This window comes from Amphiura filiformis, chromosome 13, assembly GCF_039555335.1.
Source record: "Amphiura filiformis chromosome 13, Afil_fr2py, whole genome shotgun sequence".
In the NCBI taxonomy this organism is placed as follows: Eukaryota; Metazoa; Echinodermata; class Ophiuroidea; order Amphilepidida; family Amphiuridae; genus Amphiura; species Amphiura filiformis.
Window position 1 is genome coordinate 26,153,470 of NC_092640.1, and position 19,525 is coordinate 26,172,994.

Sequence of the window (19,525 nt, forward strand, 5' to 3'; positions counted from 1 at the left end):
ATGAAAAGCTACTATACGTTTAAAAAGGTCGCATAAAAGATAAAAGTGACTAGATTTCGGATTTGTATTGATGAAAGTAATGTATAACTATGTCAAGGTATTAATAGAATGGTACCAACAGGTCACAGTTGGGAACGCTTTTCAAAATGACCGCCAAAATCCAATGAAAAGCATATATATGGTTAAAATAGTCACTTATGAGGTATGATTGCAGTGGCGTAATGTCATAGGGGCACGGGGTTACATGGCCCCCAATCGATCTGAATTTTAAGAATCCAAAAAAACGGACTGCCACCCATATTGGTTGGTGCCCCCTCCCATATGATAACTGGTGCTACGCCACTGTATATGCTTGACCAGATTTTGGTTAAGCATTGATAGCAGTAATGTAAATATACGTCAAGATATTAATAGGAAGGTGCCAGGAGGTTACAGCTGAGGGCACTTTTCAAAATGTCGGACCAACATAGTACACCGTTAAACTTAAAATAGTTACTTAAAAAGAGGTATAATTGACCAGATCTTGAATTAATATTGATCCCAGTACAGTAAAATTAAGTCAATGTAATAATAGGAAGATACTGGGGGTCACAGTTGAGGTTGCCTTTCAAAATGGCCACCAAAAAGAGCTGCATGATATCAGCCACAAAGCCACAGATAAAAGTGTTAAGAAAGAAAGTTGTCTTTGATAAGAGAATGTAATAGTTGTCTTTGATGAATCATTCAATAGTTGTCTTTGATCATTGTCACCTCTAAGCCATACTGCAGTTACTGTCCGTTTTCCAATACACAATACACAGTGCTCTCACCATTTCTATTACAAAAACCAATTTACCCCAATATGGTTAAGTTTTGAAATAATTGTGCTTATTTTTCCAAGTGTAACTTGGATCAGGGGCTCTCAACTTTAGAAGTGACGGGTATGTGCCTACCGGTGTCATGAAGTAAGGGCCTATCGGTAACAAAGCGTTATTTTAAAAAGGGGGTCATTGGGTACAAACAAAATAAAAAAGGGGTCATTGGGTATAATATTTTGAAAAAGGGGGTCATTGAGTATAAGATTTCAAAAATGGGTCATCGGGTAGAAATTTTTGAAAAAATGGAGCAAAATTTGAAAGTTTTGACATTATTTTGTTGCATTTTGATGATGTTCTTCTAGAAAAAAGGGGGACATTGGGTCGCCGCAACCAAAAAGAGGGGTCATCGGGTATGACTTTTAAAAAAGGGGTCATCGGGTATTAGTCGACTTTAAAAGAGGGTTGACAGGCACATACCGTCGCTTCCAAAGTTGAGTGGCCCCTGGGGTAAGGATACTTTCTTAGTGCAGTATATTTAGTTAATATGTTGCCCTTTGTGAACATAAATTATTCCTGTGGACATTTTAGTGGTCATCTTGACTTGGTGACTCGTTCTTTTGCACCCTCAAAACGATAACTTAGAGGTGACAATGATTGAAGACTACGATTACATCAAAGACAACTATTTCAATGTTTCAAATATTTTTTCAATAACATTATCTGAGGCTTTGTGGCTGATTATACTGTACTTTGATAAATATTAATCCAAATTCAGTTCAATTATGCCTCTTAAGTGACGGTGTACCATATATATAAGCTTTTCATTGGATTTGGCAGCCATTTTGAAAAGCGTCCTCAACTGTGACCTCCTGGTAGCTACCTATTGAAATCTTAATTTAGCGTTACATTACTGTCATCAATACTTAAACCAAAAATCTGGTCAATTATACCTCATAATTGACTATGGTAACTCGTATAATGCTTTTCTTTGAATTTTGGTGGCCATTTTGAAAAGCGTCCCCAACTGTGACCTCCTGGTACCTTCTTATTAATATACCGACTTATTTATACATTACTTATACAAATCCATAATCTAACAAATTCTATCTTTTATCCGCCTATTTTAAGAGCATAATTGCTTTTCATTGGATTTTGGCAGCCATTTTGGAAAAAAAAGCGCCCTCACAGGAAAGTTTTCAGGATACAGGATTTTTACCTTATACATTCTTGTTCCTCAGTTTCTCTTTTCATGTGTGGGACCTAGCTCATTTTTAACCTGGTCTATTTGGCCGTTTTTCAGCATAGCTGTATGATAGGTAATAACAAGATGAGCAACAGCTTCACTGAGAGACGTTTTTCTGGCAACACTGTCATTAAAATATTATCAAATCGTGTCTCACTTTACGGTGTATTGATGCCAATTTCTTTTGGTACATTATCAACCCTAATCAGGATTTTCAGTGAAAGTAAATGCTCAAAATCCATATTTTTCCACACTACCTTATAATGTCAACAATCCTAAAAAGTTCAAAGTTTCTGGCAACACTGCTCTCCAGTAAAACAATTACCAGAACTTTTTTTCTATAGATAGGTAGACCAATACCTTATCTACCTACCCTGCAAAAAATAATTTAAAAAAGCACCACTTTGGAGGTTACGTCATTTTAAAAAGATCATTTTTTCATAATTAAATTAATGAAAAACACCCTATTTTACAAAATGGTATCTACCATATTGAAATAATTAATTGTTTTGTTTACTTCATTTTTGGAAAGGACAAGGATGGATACTTCATTGTATGGGAGAAGATTATTTTAATTCACGTTCTTCATACAGAAATATGACCTAATATTTAAGCATTTTTCCAGTTGTGAAAAGGGTAAAAATAGTGAAAATTGGGTCAATTCATATTTTGGCCGTTACCATGGTAACCATAGATGAAGAGGTAAAATTTTAACCAAATTTATACATGTTGACTCAATGTCTAACCATGTGCAATGTATAAAGAAAATCGATTTTTTGAAGTCTGCCACCACATCTTTGATTTTTATACACAAGGTCTCTTAAATGTCTGCGATATACAAACTCTGGGTATACAAACAACTGAGTTTTTTTAATTGCTCTATTTACATTCTATATATAGCTTTAGCTTTCTAAATTTTCCATGACAATTTACCAAACCACTTTTCACACATTATACTTTTGATCAGCTCGTAATCATGGTAATAGGCGGGAAATGTTAGGCTTTTCCCACTACGCCGAAAAGTAGACCCACGTTAAGAGTGCTATTAGTTGACCTGTCTGGTCTATATTTTGCGTGTTAAAGAAAGTAGGCAAAGTATAAGACTTGGATTAATAATTTGTGATGCTTCTGGCGAAAATCCAAATTTTCAAAATAAAATATTTTGATATTGATCCGCGATGTTATAAGGGCCGCCGATTTAATACGAGCTGATCAAAGTATAGCACATAGTAACACTGCCACTGAACTAAGGATTAAAAAAATTATCGTTGGTAACATATAGAAATGATATTATCTGCTATATAATTCGTTCAATCCATTTAGAACATCTGTAAAGCAACCCGGAGGTCCTGGCTGGCCAGTGATATTTTTTTTCATTATTATAGTACTACTTGCGCAGTGGAGGAAAAGTTCAAATCTTTGATGTAAAACATTCCTGCTTTCATATCATGATACTACAACTACATGTACTTGTCTAATTGGATACAGTCGTTGATTCCAAGTCTCTCCAATGCAAACAATCTTAACGTTTAGATACTGTTTAAAAGTTTGAGAGCAAATAATAAGTCACTATTAAATAAATAGTCAACAATATCATGCTCTTATCGGGCACGTATTAACACATTACATTCAGGTTTGGTATGTACAATGAATGCATAAGGACATCCAGACAGTCAGACATGATTTAATTATATATAAAATGATACTCAAGACGGTTAATGTTCATGGTATTTGAACTTCAAAGATTTTTAACAATTATGTTTTGAGGTGGTATTATACACCCCCTGATAAATTTTGTAACTACTTGGCAAATTTCTCAAAAAATAACTACACACTGGTAACAAACGTTATGTATATTATAGGGGCAAGGGATCCAATTACTTCACTGAAATTTCAGTGATTCAAGACAAGTGATTCAATGTTAAGAAATGAGGTACATTCTAACGGTGTCGCGGTACCTCTTTTCTTATCATAAATAACGTACCGCTTGTCTTGAGTGACTTGTCTTGTAGTAACTGGATTCCTTGCCCCTACAAAATACATAATTTTTGTTAATACCAGTGTGTTATTATTTTTTGAGAAAAATGCAAAAATAGTCACAAATTTATCAATGGGTGTATTACCACCTTAAAATACCACTGTTGGTATGCACAAGTGTTGATATAACTCTTAAATGTTGATTTCGTTGATGTTTTGTCGTTTTCAAAGCCGGAATTTAAACGTTGCTACAACATCTTCCTATTTACATGATTTAGGTTCGAACATTCTGGATACTGCAATTAAACTTTGCATGATCATGAAAACGCTGATCAATATGTTACAGAGAATACCAAACATATTAATGGCATGTGAATGCAAAATGATAAGGAATGTCAAAAGTAAATATTAAGTTTCAAATTGATGAATCTTTGAATTGTCACCACCTGATTTATGCGGGACCTTAGTCAATATAATGAATCCAAACTCCTGAAATTGTATCTTTGTGATCATGTATCATATTTGGCTCCGATCCCGAGGCTATATTTGACGAAATAGAATACCATCATAATCTGTATGTTTGCATCTGTGATATGATAATATATAAACTAGACCAATAGGTTGAGCTGAAAGACTGACAAAAGAACAATTCTGTGAAGTAGATTACGAGATATCATAGCCTAATTATAGAATGATCCGTAAAAGATGTAACAAAAGTGTGGCAATCTTGCAAGAGAATGCTAAAAATTCAAGGTTAATCTCAAAGTATGCTATTTCGAGCAAACATGGAAAAGGAGCAATTACTACCATAAATAACCTAAGAGACGAAAATTCTGCTCTGACTGAAAAGTCAGACCTCCTGATCCTGTTTATGTTACTTGAATATTTTGCTACGAATCATTTAATTGTGGATATGCAAATTAACAACTTGTATCCATAATTTGTTTTTGGTCTACACTAAAACTCAATTAATCTGAAAGGCTCGTTCGGAACAAAACCGCTGCACACGTAACGTTTTGGTTTTAAGAATGTCAGCGTGACTCAAATTTGGAAATTTATTTAATTTTTTTCTTCAAACCCGGTCATGAAATAAACAAGTGCATGTGACCTTCTTGAAACAGAGGTCAATGTCTTTCATTACCTGCATGATAGTTAGTGCAGATTATGAAATACACTTACCTAGTTCTCTGGAGCAGTACAATATCTTGTTTATTTCTAGACCTATTTTGAATATTTTTATGGATTTAAACATGCTGCAAGCCTGCAAGTAAAATTGTCAGCAACTTACTTGATATTTCTTACATATACTTTTTGTGTTTTTACCTACAAAAAATTCGTGACTAATCTACCTATAATTTAGATTGGAAATTTGTCCAATCATCGCTTTGACAGAAATTTACAGGGGCTCCCTTTTGAGAGGAGTGAGAGCAAGCTCTTCTTAAGTTGCATTTGCAAGAGCGATTTATAGCTCCTCTAGATGACTCGTTAAATTGTGTATGCTTTAATGGCTACAGGTGCAAACAGCTCTTCTAAAGCTCTTCTTAAAGAGACCAGAAGAACATTCTACAGCTCTTTTATAATTTTTACAAGGCAGTCCATGCATATAGGATCCAGAAAAAGATCATACTAACTGTAACCTATTTGACAAATGATTGTCCAAGGCTTTGTTGTTAGATAAACGAAGTCTTTGCTAACGCTGAGACATAGCTAAAATGGGGTCTACTCACCTGTCACAGTAAGCTCCGCAGTTGCACTCGCTCTACCAGCTGAATTGAGCAGCTTACAGGTATATATCCCAGCATCATCCAACACCAGATCACATATTTCCAGGTAATGCACTTCTTTCTCCTCATAGATCTCACACCTCCCTTCATCCTTAAGAGTCTTCCCTTTGAACTGCCACGCAACACTCGGATCAGGTACCCCAGATGCCTTACAGGAAAACTTCACAGAGTCACCTTCACTCAGAGTTTCACCTTTTGGCTTCCGAATAAACTGGGGTTGTTTTTCCGCTATCGGCTTGGACTCAAATTTTGACTTCAACGAAGCCGATTTACCTGGAGATGTGTAGCGGTCAACAACACTCCTTGCTGGAGAGCTCTTCAATGAACTCCCACTAGTACTTCCATTGTTGTTGTTGAATAATTCCTTCCTATCGCTTACTTTTGCAGTAATGATAGGATTCCGCCTAGGTGAACTTCTGTCGGGTTTTGATTCCTCTTTGGAAGATTCAAATTTGGCAGTCAATGCCCCAATTCCTTGACCACGAAGCATTGTGGTGCTCTTTGTTCTCTTGTCTGTCTCATCAATAGAAGATTTCCTCTTCTCTGTGTCATCAAGAGATGTCTTTCTCTTGAATTTGCTCAATGCGTCTTGTACTTTACTCCTAGCTGTAGTCGGTGAATCAGTGATACTTTTCAGCCTCGAATCAACAATATCCGGAGATTTGTAATCACCAACTCTTTTTGTCAGACTCGGTTTAGTGGAAGTGTCTTGACTCGGTTTAGTGGTAGTGTCTTGACTCGGTTTAGTGACAGTATCTTGAAATTTAGATTTTGTACTAACAAATCTGCTCTGCTCGGCGCGAGTGTCCTGAAAATTACTTCGACCAGTTGTTGTTGTATCAAACCTACTTTTCTGTCTCGGTTCAGCGGCAGTATCCTGAAACTTAGTTCTTGATATATCAAATTTGCTTTTCAGCTCCGGTTCAGCCGCAGTGCCCTGAAACCTACTAGTACCCGATCTCGAAGTATCAAACCTACTTTTCAGCCTAATTTCGGTGTCTTGAACTTCGGTTTTAGCACCTCTTTGTGAATCAGTACTGTGTTTCAGTCCTGCGACAAGGTCTTGAACCTTGCCGGTTCTATGTTTATCACGAGGTATATCAGTCCTACTTCTTGGTACAGAGACGGTGTTTGTTTTCCGCGATGTATCAAGTGATTCCTTTACGTAAACTCGTGAGTCAGGTTCTGATACAACACTTGGTGTAAGTTTTCTCGGCGGTGTAATTCCGTTACTCTGGCGTGCATTTAAGTACACGGTACCTGTCGATCGGTTCTCAGCGGGAAACGCCCCTTGAACTTGTCTCGAAGTACTCCGTTGCGGACTAAATTCTGACACGTTTAAATTACCAGCGGGTTTCTGGCGAGAAATTTCAATGTTTTCGCCTCCCACACGGGTCCTTATATGTATCCCACCAACCTCGGGTAATGATGTTGTTGGCTCGTCAGACTCCGATCTAGATATGTTTACATTGGAATTGAGATGGACTCTTAGCGAGGACTTGGCAGGAAGTGGCGGTGGCGCACTGGATGATGGGATTGTAGGTCTTAATGTGATGGATGATGGGAACGAAGGTCTATTAGAAGTTGGAACTGGTGGTGGTATACTTTCATATACGTTGCTTCCTCTTGAGTGATTGCTCGATAATGTGCTGAGAAAGAGATAAAAAATGATTTAATAGACGAAGTATTCATGACATGTTAGAGAATCGAATATCTATTTTAGTCTTGATATATGATCAGGAACTGTGCATCATTCAGGTAGAAGTGATTTTACAATAATAAAAATCCCAGCCACCAGATGCCTTGGCCTCACTCACATAAAAAAAAAAAAAAAATGTTGGTATTTATACAGCGCCTTTCACATGTGAACATGTACCAAAGCGCTTTACATTTATTCCGCCGTCATTAGAATATGTCAGCTGCCATACAATGCCCAAGGCATGCTCATACCTTTGGGCGGCGCTCAATGGACAGTATTCATAACAGCTCCCCATTTCACACCTGGGTGGAGAGGAGTAATCGAGATAAAGTGCCTTACTCAAGGGCACAACACGATGGCGTCGCCGGGGCTCGAACCCGCAACCTTCAGATTATGAGTCCTAGCCCGTTCCGCTCGGCCACCGTGCTCCCATACAGAGGGAAATTACGTGCTCCCATACAGAGGGAAATTTTAATTTCAGACGAATGGACGACATCAATGCAAACGTGGGAAATATATACTACAACATAAATACACTTGTTGACAAAATTAACATGATAAAATAATTAAAACAAATAGAAGACCTAATCAAACTTAGGACTTTGTCCATCATCTGTTGCTCAACACACACACGTGTATCGCAAGCCATTGGGCTCAGAGCGCATTGCGAATTGCCGCATTGCGAAATATCCATAACGCGTTGCGAAAAATCCACGTTGAACTATTAGCCAATCAGAACACAGTAGTACTTATACGACGATGCGTTGCTGACAGTGGCGGCACAAGGAATTTTTTCGGGAGAATGGGAGGGGGCAAAGCGAAATTCAGGGGGGGGATAAATCGACAAGTTGCGCAAAATTGCTTAAAGGTGGATATTTACCATTATATCACTCATACATAAATTCTAGACAGTTCATTGGTTGATTACCATTTATCATTTTTACTATCACCCTCTCCGTGTGATAGTCTTTTCCATCATGTGCTCTGCCGTAGTGCGCCTGCGCCAAGCCGTGCGCTGACTCTTGGACTCGCCGATTTAGTTATGGGGTGGACCCCAAAATGTAAAGTATATCACGGCAGAACATGGTGTTATGTTGATGAAAAAATGTATATCCTACCTTAAATAGTATTTTAGTAATAGAATTTATGCATGAGTGATATAAAACAAATATTAACTGTCTTAAATTCGTGTAATGGTCGAAATATAATCACTCGGTGAAAGATGTATTGTTCCATTCCACTCCCCGTTCCGGCTCGTGGAATGGAACAATCCATCTTTCACCTCGTGATTATATTTCGACCATCACACTCATAGACAGTTAATATTTGTATACTGGCTGCTGATAAAATTGCACGAGTTGTGGATTTTTGCATCAGGTTTAAGAATTATATGCAATTTATTATAAGTGTCCTGATTGTCTTATAGCTCAACATGTTGTGAATATTCCATATTCCGTTATGAGCTTAATGGCTTGCGATATATGTGCATTAAAAACATTTTATTATGTGTCGTTAAAATAGCTAGCGTTTAAATTATTTACTTATACAAAACTATTTTAATGTCGCTTCCTTTTCAACGAAATTGATCAACTTGTTTTAGCTGATTGAACCTTTTGTTTCGCACTTTGCATTCATATTAATTGTACACGAACTATACCATGATATCCCACATGATATAAATATTCAGGTTTTTTATTGAGTTCTTTTTAAAACCAATTTTCTACCTTTCAACCTGGAGGTATCGTCATATCTGAGACGCTATGAAAGTATTGTTAATGTATCTTATCAAGCAGCTATAAGCAGGTATGATTTTGTGATATTAAGGAGGTACTACACCCCTTGATAAATATGTGACTATTTATGCATTTTTCTCAAAAAAATAATAACACATTGGTAACCAAAGTTATGTAGATTATATCATGGAAGTAGTAGACATTATATAGGGGCAAGAAATCCAGTTACTACACTGGAATTTCAGTGACTCGAGACACGTGGTACGTTATTTATGATAAGAAAAGAGATACCGCTAGAATGTACCTCATTTCTTAACATAATGAACCACTTGTCTTGAATCACTGAAATTTCATTGAAGTCATTGGAGTCCTTGCCCCTATATAATATACATAACTTTTGTTACCAGTGTGTAGCTATTTTTTGATAAAAATGCAAAATTAGTCACAAAATTTATCAGGGGGTGTAGTACCACCTTAAAGGGGCATTTAGAGATCCGTCAATCCCATTTTAAATATATCCCACACACATGTCATTTGTTCTTGCACTTTAATACCGAATATTTACTAACAGACTTAAGTAGCAGACCCCTTCGCACTACGTTCTTATGTCAAGAGAGACCAATCTTAATTCTTTATCATGTTTATTCCACAGGTATAAGGAATTCCCGTGCAAATTCAATAGGGAACCTCGGAACCCGATCCTAAAGATGAACCTAACCTTTCAGTTTTCGTGATATTTTCTCACTATATCTGAAAAGAAAATGGTTTAGGGTATTTCTTCGATTTATCAACCATTTTAAGCGACTTCAGAAAATATCACAGATTCTTTTAGGTCTTCGACAGATCCGTGAAAGTCCCAACCCAACCGTACTATTAAAAGCTCACTATTGAAACCACTGTGCGAGCATGCATTCCACGTGATGTGATGACACAATCAGTCATTACACCCAGGGAAACGCCGGCCGGGCCAGCGTAACCCCCATGGCTACAGGTCCGTGATCTTGGCATGCGAGGGGTCCGAGGTTCGAATCCCGGGTGTACCAAGTGACTTCTTTGTTCATCTTCTCTCCCTTTTCGTTTCTTCCAGCCAAAAAATCATGGGTTTGGTTAGGGTTAATGTACGTGCTTGAAAACAATGCTGGTATGGGTTCACTGTGGTATGGGACGGTTCTTGTCATGGTTTTTAGCAAGCTGGAATCCAAAACAACCCATGTAACCGCCAAGCGTGGCACTCTTGTTTCGTTTTCCAGGACATGCAGGAGGGGACGTTCACATTCACATTGGTATGAAGAAACCGCATTAAGGCGACGCTGGCAGGGTCTTCAACTTTATAGCATCAAAAAGTTTTGAAGAAGTAAACGTGTACGTATGCTGCATGCATCTTGTAAAAATACAGTGTTTTGATATGTATACACGGGTAATGGTATGTGTTTTTAAACAAATGTACATCTGTATACGGCGACACCCCGTCTTTTTACTCAATCTCATCTTCACTTCAATGTTAAATATTTGCCCTGGTGTATTATAATTTTTATGTCAAAAGAAAATCATATCTATTATTTGAATTTTTAAAAGGAACATAGTTTTAAATTATTACTACTCGCTGTCTGTGTCACCTAGATCTTTCTGGTTTGAATTTTTTCTTCCAATTGCCCAAGTATGTTGAGAATTTTGAACATAGTGCATGTAACATATCAGTTGCGTTTAATTTACCATATTTAGAGTCTAACTAGCTTTCAAACTAGGCAAATTATGGAGCCAATGCCCAAGGCACGTAAAAAAGGAAATTGGCTTTCAATGTTTTAATTGCCTGGTCACTTTTGTCAACCACAGTTTTGCACACACATACAAACAAAATCACGCAAACGCACGCATCGTCAACAAGTTCAACATCTCCCGATCAAGTTCAGTCGTGAGCTCGGTCGTCCTTAATTAGATCGTTCATCTGAATGTGTTATGAAAATCTCGCAGATTCACGCGACAATCTCGCTGATTCACGCGACAATCTCGCCGATTCGGCTATAGCACTTATAAGTTAATATTTCGCTCGGATCTAAACGATTACTATTAGGAGATTTTCCTGACTTTATGTGGCGTACATTTTTAATAAAGACAGATTAATTAAATTACATTTTGTAATTTATTTTGGCATACTTGTAAAATTATGTTGACTATAATTACTTATATATTTTATCATAAAGAAAGAAGAACAAAATTAATACTCAATAGAAATCGTAGATTATTATTATTATTATTTCATTAATTGAAGTGTTATAAAAATTATTAATAAGAAACAAACAAACTTTTAATTAAACAAGGCTATTATATGCTTAACTCTTTTCTTTTTGCCTAAAGCTGTATTCATAAACATTAAACATTTGGCTGAGAAAAAAACAACAACTTGCTAATAAATGCCAGGATAAAAAAAAATCTAAATACATGTAAAAATAGCCAAAATACTGTTACTTTACTTTCAAGAAATTGAAATAACAAAAACAACTTTGAGCAATGGGAACATAATATCATTTTGTCTGTTTAATCCATGTGTTATATATTAAAATAATATGATAATAACAAGACAAAAATAAATCGGTCACGTTACCCGCAGCATCGAGACAAGACTATTGTGCGGTTTCTTACAGCGCAGTATCTCGTTAACAAAATGCATTGTGCTGTCAAAAAATGTGAAAAGTTCAAACTCATGTGTCCGTAACATATATATAAACCTTGGGCTAATTGAGGTAATGCCCATTTAAACTCAGACGTCTCCACGTGTTTCAAATTTAGTTTTCCCAACTTTTGTATCGGGTCATTGGGCTATTCCAGAAAATAGGTGCACACCCCCTATAGAGGAGTAAATTTTCAATCAAAGAAATGTCCGGATTTCCAAGTCTGCTTTCTGAAAACGACTGGATTTCCAGTTGCAAATGTAACTGGAAAAGCTTGGAAATCCAATAAAATGAAGGAAAAATCACGAAAATGTTGAAAATGAGCTCTCAAAGTAAGGATTTCCGATTTTAAACTATTTTTCTGGCGGATTTTTTTGTCTTCGGGCACTTTAAAAGTCTGGATTTCCAACAGTCACGACTGGACAAAAAGTCCGGATATCCGAACTCCTCTATAGGGGGTGTGCATCTATTTTCTGGAATAGCCCATTACAGTATCATGCTCATCGGCATAAAGAGACCGAATTTTCTACTTTACTCATTAAAATATAACTTTATTTTGAAATTATTCTAAGATCTTTTAAGATTTCATCCCTGATATATCCGACCCAGTTTGAAAAGTGTTGCAAAATGTTCTGAATTTATACACATTTCAAAATCATTAAACGATATTGATATGGCGGAAATTGAAATTGGTTGGAATTAAAATACGTACTTCTTTATTTTTGAACGCGGGTAAAAAGATTGTAAATAAGGATCAGTTTACGTTGGTGACGTGTGAAATGATTAAAGGATGATTTCGTGATCCTAGCATCCTCTTTTTATGACATGTTTGTACATATCCACGAAAAAAGCCTATTCCCAAAATTTCAGTTGATTCCGATTTTGCGTTTGCGAGTTATGCATGATTATGTGTATTTACACTGCTCCATAGACAATGCGTTGTAATTTCGTTCTGGTGCACCAGAACGAAATTCATATTTCACGATATCTTAGCTAATCGAATTAATCTGCAAGAGATGTTTTGTACATAAACATTATGTAGCCAGAGGTTTCCAGCGATATCTCAACTTTTTTTGAGAAAAGTGGGGGATGAGGCTGTGGATCACGAAATGCCCCTTTAAGCGACCCCATGTATTTTTTTTATACAAATGTACCCTTTTTGCCTAGCCAAATAAATAAGTAAACCTTTTTGATCGATTTTTAATGAGATACGTCGCATCGCACCCGTGACTACGGGCTTGGCACCAGGAGGTTCTCCTGATTTAGATTTGGGTGCCAGTGGGATATGTGGTTGAGACTCCGTGAAAAACATCGAACTTTAAACCAAATTTGACGACAAACAGACCCAAAATTATAACAACTGTTGCACAATTTTCTCAAATTTTGCTAAAAAAACGATGAAAAATTGTTACTTTCTGGACAAACATGTTAAAATGTTTAACAAAATTTTCACGAAATTTATGGCTATCAATAAACCAAAATGGCTGAAAATGCACCTGAGTCTAAACTTAATGGCTGATGCACCCCGAATCTGTCTCAAATACCCGTACCCTCGTTTCGACTAAGAACCTCCACCCGGCTAGCATCAACTTGTAATACCTTACCTTGCTCGAGATATCAAGTCTAAAGGTTCGAGTTCGTCTTCTTCTGTACTTGCGTCACCAGCATTTAACACTGTTTGGAAAAACAAAACAGAAATTCACATTAGATTTTTTTTTTTTAGTATTGAATCTAAATATGTGCAATATCATTATATGAATTTGAACATGCCAGACAACACTTTGGACACAGTTAGTGAAATGCTTAATGGTCGTGGCCGAACTATATATTAATATGATCTGTTGCTAATTGAATAACAAAAGCATGCAGTCTTTTCAATCATGCCTCAAAACTTTCCCAACAAAGGGTTGACATTGTATTGCAATACGTTAACGTCAGGTAACATTTCCCGGGGTACCATTATACTAATGTCAGCCTTGTTGAACACCGTGAAGCATAATTAGACAGTGGAAATTGCCGAAAGTGAAATAGGCGCCCTCATTCAGTAAAACACTAATGTTGTTCATGCACCCCCGCATGCACCATGTCGTCATCAGTTCATTATGAGGAGGAATGATGACGATGAAAAAATAATAATAAAATAATAGAAATAATAAAATATATAGGGTCTGTGCATTGACCCTGTTAAGTCGTACAGAAATGAGTTAACCTCATAGAAGTATTTTGGTTTCCAAAAGATATATTACGAATTCTTGTTTTAGACCTTGTTCACATAGGACCACTGGTTCCCCGTGGTTCAGAGTGAACACAATTGGTTCAAAGAATTATGAGCATATCTGGCACTAACGAAATGATTTCCTGGTATGAACACTGATGATCTTAAATATTATGTTCAATTTAAACACATGCACGAACAGGTATTAGAAGTACGGATATAAGAAAGACAAAAAATATAAGATGCAAACTAAGACGAATAACAAAAAATACAAAACTATTTCTAAAGAATATACGAATCTGTACATGCTATGATCTCCTACACCGTTAGAATGATTGATGATTCCTCGTATCCAATGGACGATGAACATGGTCTGACTACGTGAAACGTGAGAATGGATGTACCCACTCCAAAGGTGGGAACGAGACTACCGAAGAGAAGTGGATTGGTGATTTTTGAGCGTGTGAATATAATAATAAGTGCAGCGAAGTGAAGAGTCTGTCAAAATGCATGCAAAATGGTTGATGAAAGTCTCCTGATATGGTTGATAAATAGATGATGATGTGCGATGTGTTTCCTACCAATGTTCGTAGGTTTTCGTGGCAAATCAGTCTTTCTTTCTGATACAGAAATGACCCGAGGAGACAGCCGTATGGTTACTTCTTCCGATTCTTCATCAGAAGATGCTGGGTGATAAATATCAACAAAATAAGATATCAACCTTATAAAATGTTAAATAATCAGTCTCTGTTTTTAATATATAAGCCACTCCAGCATGAATCCTACTTGTCTATTACAGCTTCCATGAGATAAAACAGGGTGAACACAAAACTTGAAGAATAAATTCAAATGGTTTGTCCAAGAAATGACTTTCCTTTGTCTTACATGCAGAGAAGTCTTATAAAGACCAGTCTTCTTCGCGTGTGAGATTCCAGAGATGCAAAATATGCACACACGTACATATACGTGGTTTTTGTCTAAGATGCGGTCAGATATGCCTTGAGAAAGATGTCTAATAATAGTCTCCTCTTTGAAGTCGTGAAAACAACACCAGCTAGGTGAACTTGTATAGTATTTGGTACAATATTGTAATACGATACATAAACGACTCGAGAAAGAAGTCTACCAAATCGTCTGCTTTTTATTTCAGTCACGCAGCAGATAATGCTGATAAGATCATGATGAAAGGTGCACAAATCAACCAACTTTTCCGTCTAAGAACATGACGAACTCATAGTTTGTGTAGCTTGTTACATTCCACAATCCCAACCATGGCACTACATGTTGCTTTTTCACCAACCACTTCAGGAGGAATCTTCACCAGAGAAAAAAAAATACCAAGGCGTGTCACTTGGTGCGTGTCAAAATTCATCTACGTTTGAAAATCGGCAGGGAAACTGAATTGTTAACCTTTTCTGCGTCAATGTAGTCATTGTGACATATTGTTGTATTTTCAAGTATATACATCAAGCGTCACCATGGTTACCTATTTATGTCAATAGAATAAACAAGTGAAGTTCAATCAATTGAGAACAAACATGCCTAGTATGGGTCTAGCGGTTCTTAAATAATAACCTTTTTACTGGCTTGTTTATAATAGGGCGAATTTGGGTGATACAACCATTTATTTTGGTAAAACTTGAGTCGCACGTAATATTTTTCATTGAGGGCATAGCACAGAGTGTCGTCTCGATGTACATAGCATGACAAAGCAGGGAGTCATTAGTGATGGGGGAATCACGATACGCCGCCACCGGTCGCATACTGTTTCTAGTTATTGCTCATGACTATTTGCTTGCTGAAGTTCAAAGTAATTATTATGAACAAAGCTTATTAATTTTATGTACATTATTTACTGAAGACATGACAATATGTAATAGCAGAAGTTCGATTAGCTTAAAACTGCAAATCCAGATGAGACAATAGGTTTCATATTTATTTTGTGAAAAAATATCAACAGGTAGGTCCCAATTCTTTTCATTTGTGTAACTGAAGAAGTTAATTGACCTATAGTATACACTATAGATAATTTCAAGATAAAAGTGGCTTGAATATGTGGGTAACTAGATAATATAGGCCTAGGCTTTACTTGGATTTAGACTCCTCACCACAGAACATGATTATAACCAGTGAAAAAAAGGCCACCGACGAGTCCAGGACCGGGCCCAGGACTCGAACCTTGGACCTCTACCTAGTGATCTATTGAGTCAGTGGTGAGAAATTTAAATACAATTATACTAGGTGACTTCTATAACTAGATTGTTTTATAATGATTTAAAGTCGAAGGACTCTAATCAAACGTTCTTACAGACTTTCTACTTTTAAGATCCTGATGTGATGATCATCCAACTTTTTTAAGAGATTAAAATATACCATAGAACCATGATAATACTCAACTAAATTGGCCCAAATTTCTCTTGGAATGGATAGGTCTATAGAGCAATTGAATTCACAAAATAATAGCACAATCACTTTAGATATCGGTGTAGGTTTCTTTCGGTTATGGCTTTACACTGTTAGAACACGTGTTAAACTATTATGGCGGTAAAATGTGGCTGGGTAAACTTTGCCTATAATTGAAGACCAAATTAAAAAGACTAGTTTGCGTCTGACGTCAGGGCAAAGGCGCGACGTGATTGGTTGATGACTTGCGCATTACAGCATTTTTGGTCTGGTTGACAGGACGTCATACGTAAACTATAGTCTTTTTAATTCGGTAATTTAGTGACGTTACCCAGTAACGTGTTTTACCATAATTCTGGGTCATCTTTACCCAACCCTTACCCAGAAAAAGTGTTGTTCATATAGCACCCAGCGGTTGTGTAAAAATTTACTTAAGTTGGGTAGAAATTTACCCAACCGTTCTAACAGTGTAATATGTACGACGAACGGAAAAAACGACCTGCTCTATTATAGGTAGGAATTTGTGCAATAATTAGATGTTGTCTACCCCGATGTGTCTCAAAATGGTCGGCCAAAATCGCCCCCCCCCTCCTTTTTTTTTTGCCTTGCCAAAACAATCTTAGTCCCCTCTTTTTCAACGTCCCAAAATATCTTTGCACCACTCATACCAGATCTTTGGGATCCCAAATTAAAAACCGTAAATTTGCTAATAATGTGAACTGAATTTTATATACATTTTTAACGTTTTTATACACTTTTTTTTTTGAGAAACGGCGCCAAAAAATCTGTGCCAAAAATCGTCCACCCCCTTCGACTTGCCAACAAAATACTTAGACACTTGGAAAGAAACGAAAAACCGTCTTTGCCCATGATTTAACAATGAAGACCCGCCTCCTGATTCCGGCAGATAAAGTGTTAAAATGAGAGCAACAGAGTTCAATTCAATCCGTATTCTTGGAGATATGACATATTTTTGTCTGAACAGGTGGGTGAATCTTGTCATAATCATGGAAGTATTTCAGGTATGATACTGGTGGATAAATTGATATCCCATGATGCATTTCTATTCGGCGACATGACACCAACTATAGTATTACATGTAATATACAATTTACTTTTTTGCAAGTCAGTGACGTCAGTGCGAATGTCATTGGACACACCATTCAAATCGCGAGTGTTCGTTCGCTCAACACGTACACACGTTAATTCGAAGCTGAATTGATGTGCACGGGACATATAGAAAATAGTATAGCTTCGTAATAATCCACAGCTAGCTCACCTAATCCGGGTTTAGAAAATCCACGTGCCCTTAGCACAATGACACTAGTTTACAGAATTGTCCCTTTACTTGCTTGAGCCTGACCCGACCACGATGCCAAACTCAATCTGAAAACTATTCTAACGCAGTTCATTCATGTAGGCCTACATAATGCTTGTCTTTGGTTTAAATCATGGCAACGGATAATTTTAAACTTGAGTGCAGTTTCCCTGAGCATAATGTCAACACTGGATAATGCTCTTCGTTTACGATTTACAACGTTGCACCATGGGGTACTACTTCAGAATACTGGAAGCTATTCCCGTTAATCTGAATACCCTCATAACAGATTCAATACCTAAAGCTCAATAATCCGCATTACGTTACCTCTGCCTTACAGAAAGTTTGCGTTTTCACTTCACCAAGTTGAGTTCCCAGAGGATTCTATCCGTCACATTTTACAGACTGTCATTACCCGGATGGGTCAATGACTGGGGTCAATGCGTTACATACGATAACCCGGCCTGTGCATGCAGGTAGACGTATAGTTCATACTAAGTAACCTCTGCCTGAGGTATTTTGGTTGTAAAATTGTTTTCTAGAATAGTTACATAGACGTGCTGCAGGTTATTAGCATTGTAAACTATATAATACATGTACAACAATCGTATGTCAAGCATGGATAGATACTTAGGCCTACTTCGCGTGATGTCCATTGCGAAGGAGGCCATTGCCGAATATGGTGCAACTAGCTAGACTTGAGTCCAGTCCTCGTTTACGGAATTTAAGGTTAGGGTTTAGGGTTGGGGTAGGGCTGTCTAGTAGTGTTGCATCCTATTCGGTAATCGATCCGCGAAGGATATACGGATGTCCGACTACGGTAAGTTTACGACCAAGTTTCGCAAATCGCGCCAGCCTTATTTGCGGGGGAATTGTGGGATACAATTCATTTTTCCTGTGAGTGTGTTAGGATGATACAATTTGTCAAATACTACGATCATATGACAATCACCCCGCGCGGCGCAAAACGCGGACCCTGCCAAGCAAAAGTACTCTCAAATATAAAAAGAAGACATAATCATGATAATTACACCATACCATTCGATCGAAGGCACTCCCATTTGATCATGTTACCGGAAATAACTAAAAATGTATATATAAACTTGTTTAAAGTCCCTTTTTTAGTCCATTTTATACAGATCATGCGACAAAAGTATAGGTCAAGCAAAGGATAATTCTTGTTTAATCAAATTTCTTGTAATTCTGACAGCTACTATCCCAATCTATATATAAGGCATAATGTTGTGAATGCCGGAGTGTAATAATAATACTGGTCGTCTGTCTGTCTGTCTATCCGCCATTTTACTCGGAACTGACAGGTCGCATGGCCCTCAAACTTGGTGGGTAAGTGCGACTTGGTCTGAACCAGATCAAGTTTACATTTGTTAGGTCATCCGAGGTCAAAGTCAGGTCAAATTTATAGTTGCTCAGATCGGGCTGTAACTCGGGGAATAATGATACCTGACACTTGGGGAGGTATGAAACAGCAAAGGTCATCCGAGGTCAAAGATCAGGCCAAATTCAAAGTTGCTCCGATTGGGCTGTAACTCGGTTATAATGATCTCTGACACTTGGGGAGTATGAAACCGCAAATGTTATCCGAGGTCAAAGGTCAGGTCAAATTCAAAGTTGCTCCGATCAGGCTGTAACTCAGGGAAAACGATTCCCGGCACTTGGGGAGTATAAA

The 19,525-nt window shown here is 37.2% G+C and overlaps 1 protein-coding gene across 1 annotated transcript in view; it reads right to left on the minus strand.

Annotated features, from left to right (window-relative positions):
- The window catches only part of LOC140168168 (myosin light chain kinase, smooth muscle-like), a 145,531-nt gene that overhangs the window by 38,618 nt on the left and 87,388 nt on the right, over positions 1-19,525 (minus strand). Inside the window, exons 8-9 of the mRNA XM_072191497.1 lie at positions 13,507-13,576; positions 5,745-7,450 (exon numbers count right to left, since the gene is read on the minus strand). Coding sequence (XP_072047598.1) covers positions 5,745-7,450; positions 13,507-13,576 — 1,776 coding nt within the window. The remainder of the gene's footprint in view (positions 1-5,744; positions 7,451-13,506; positions 13,577-19,525) is intronic.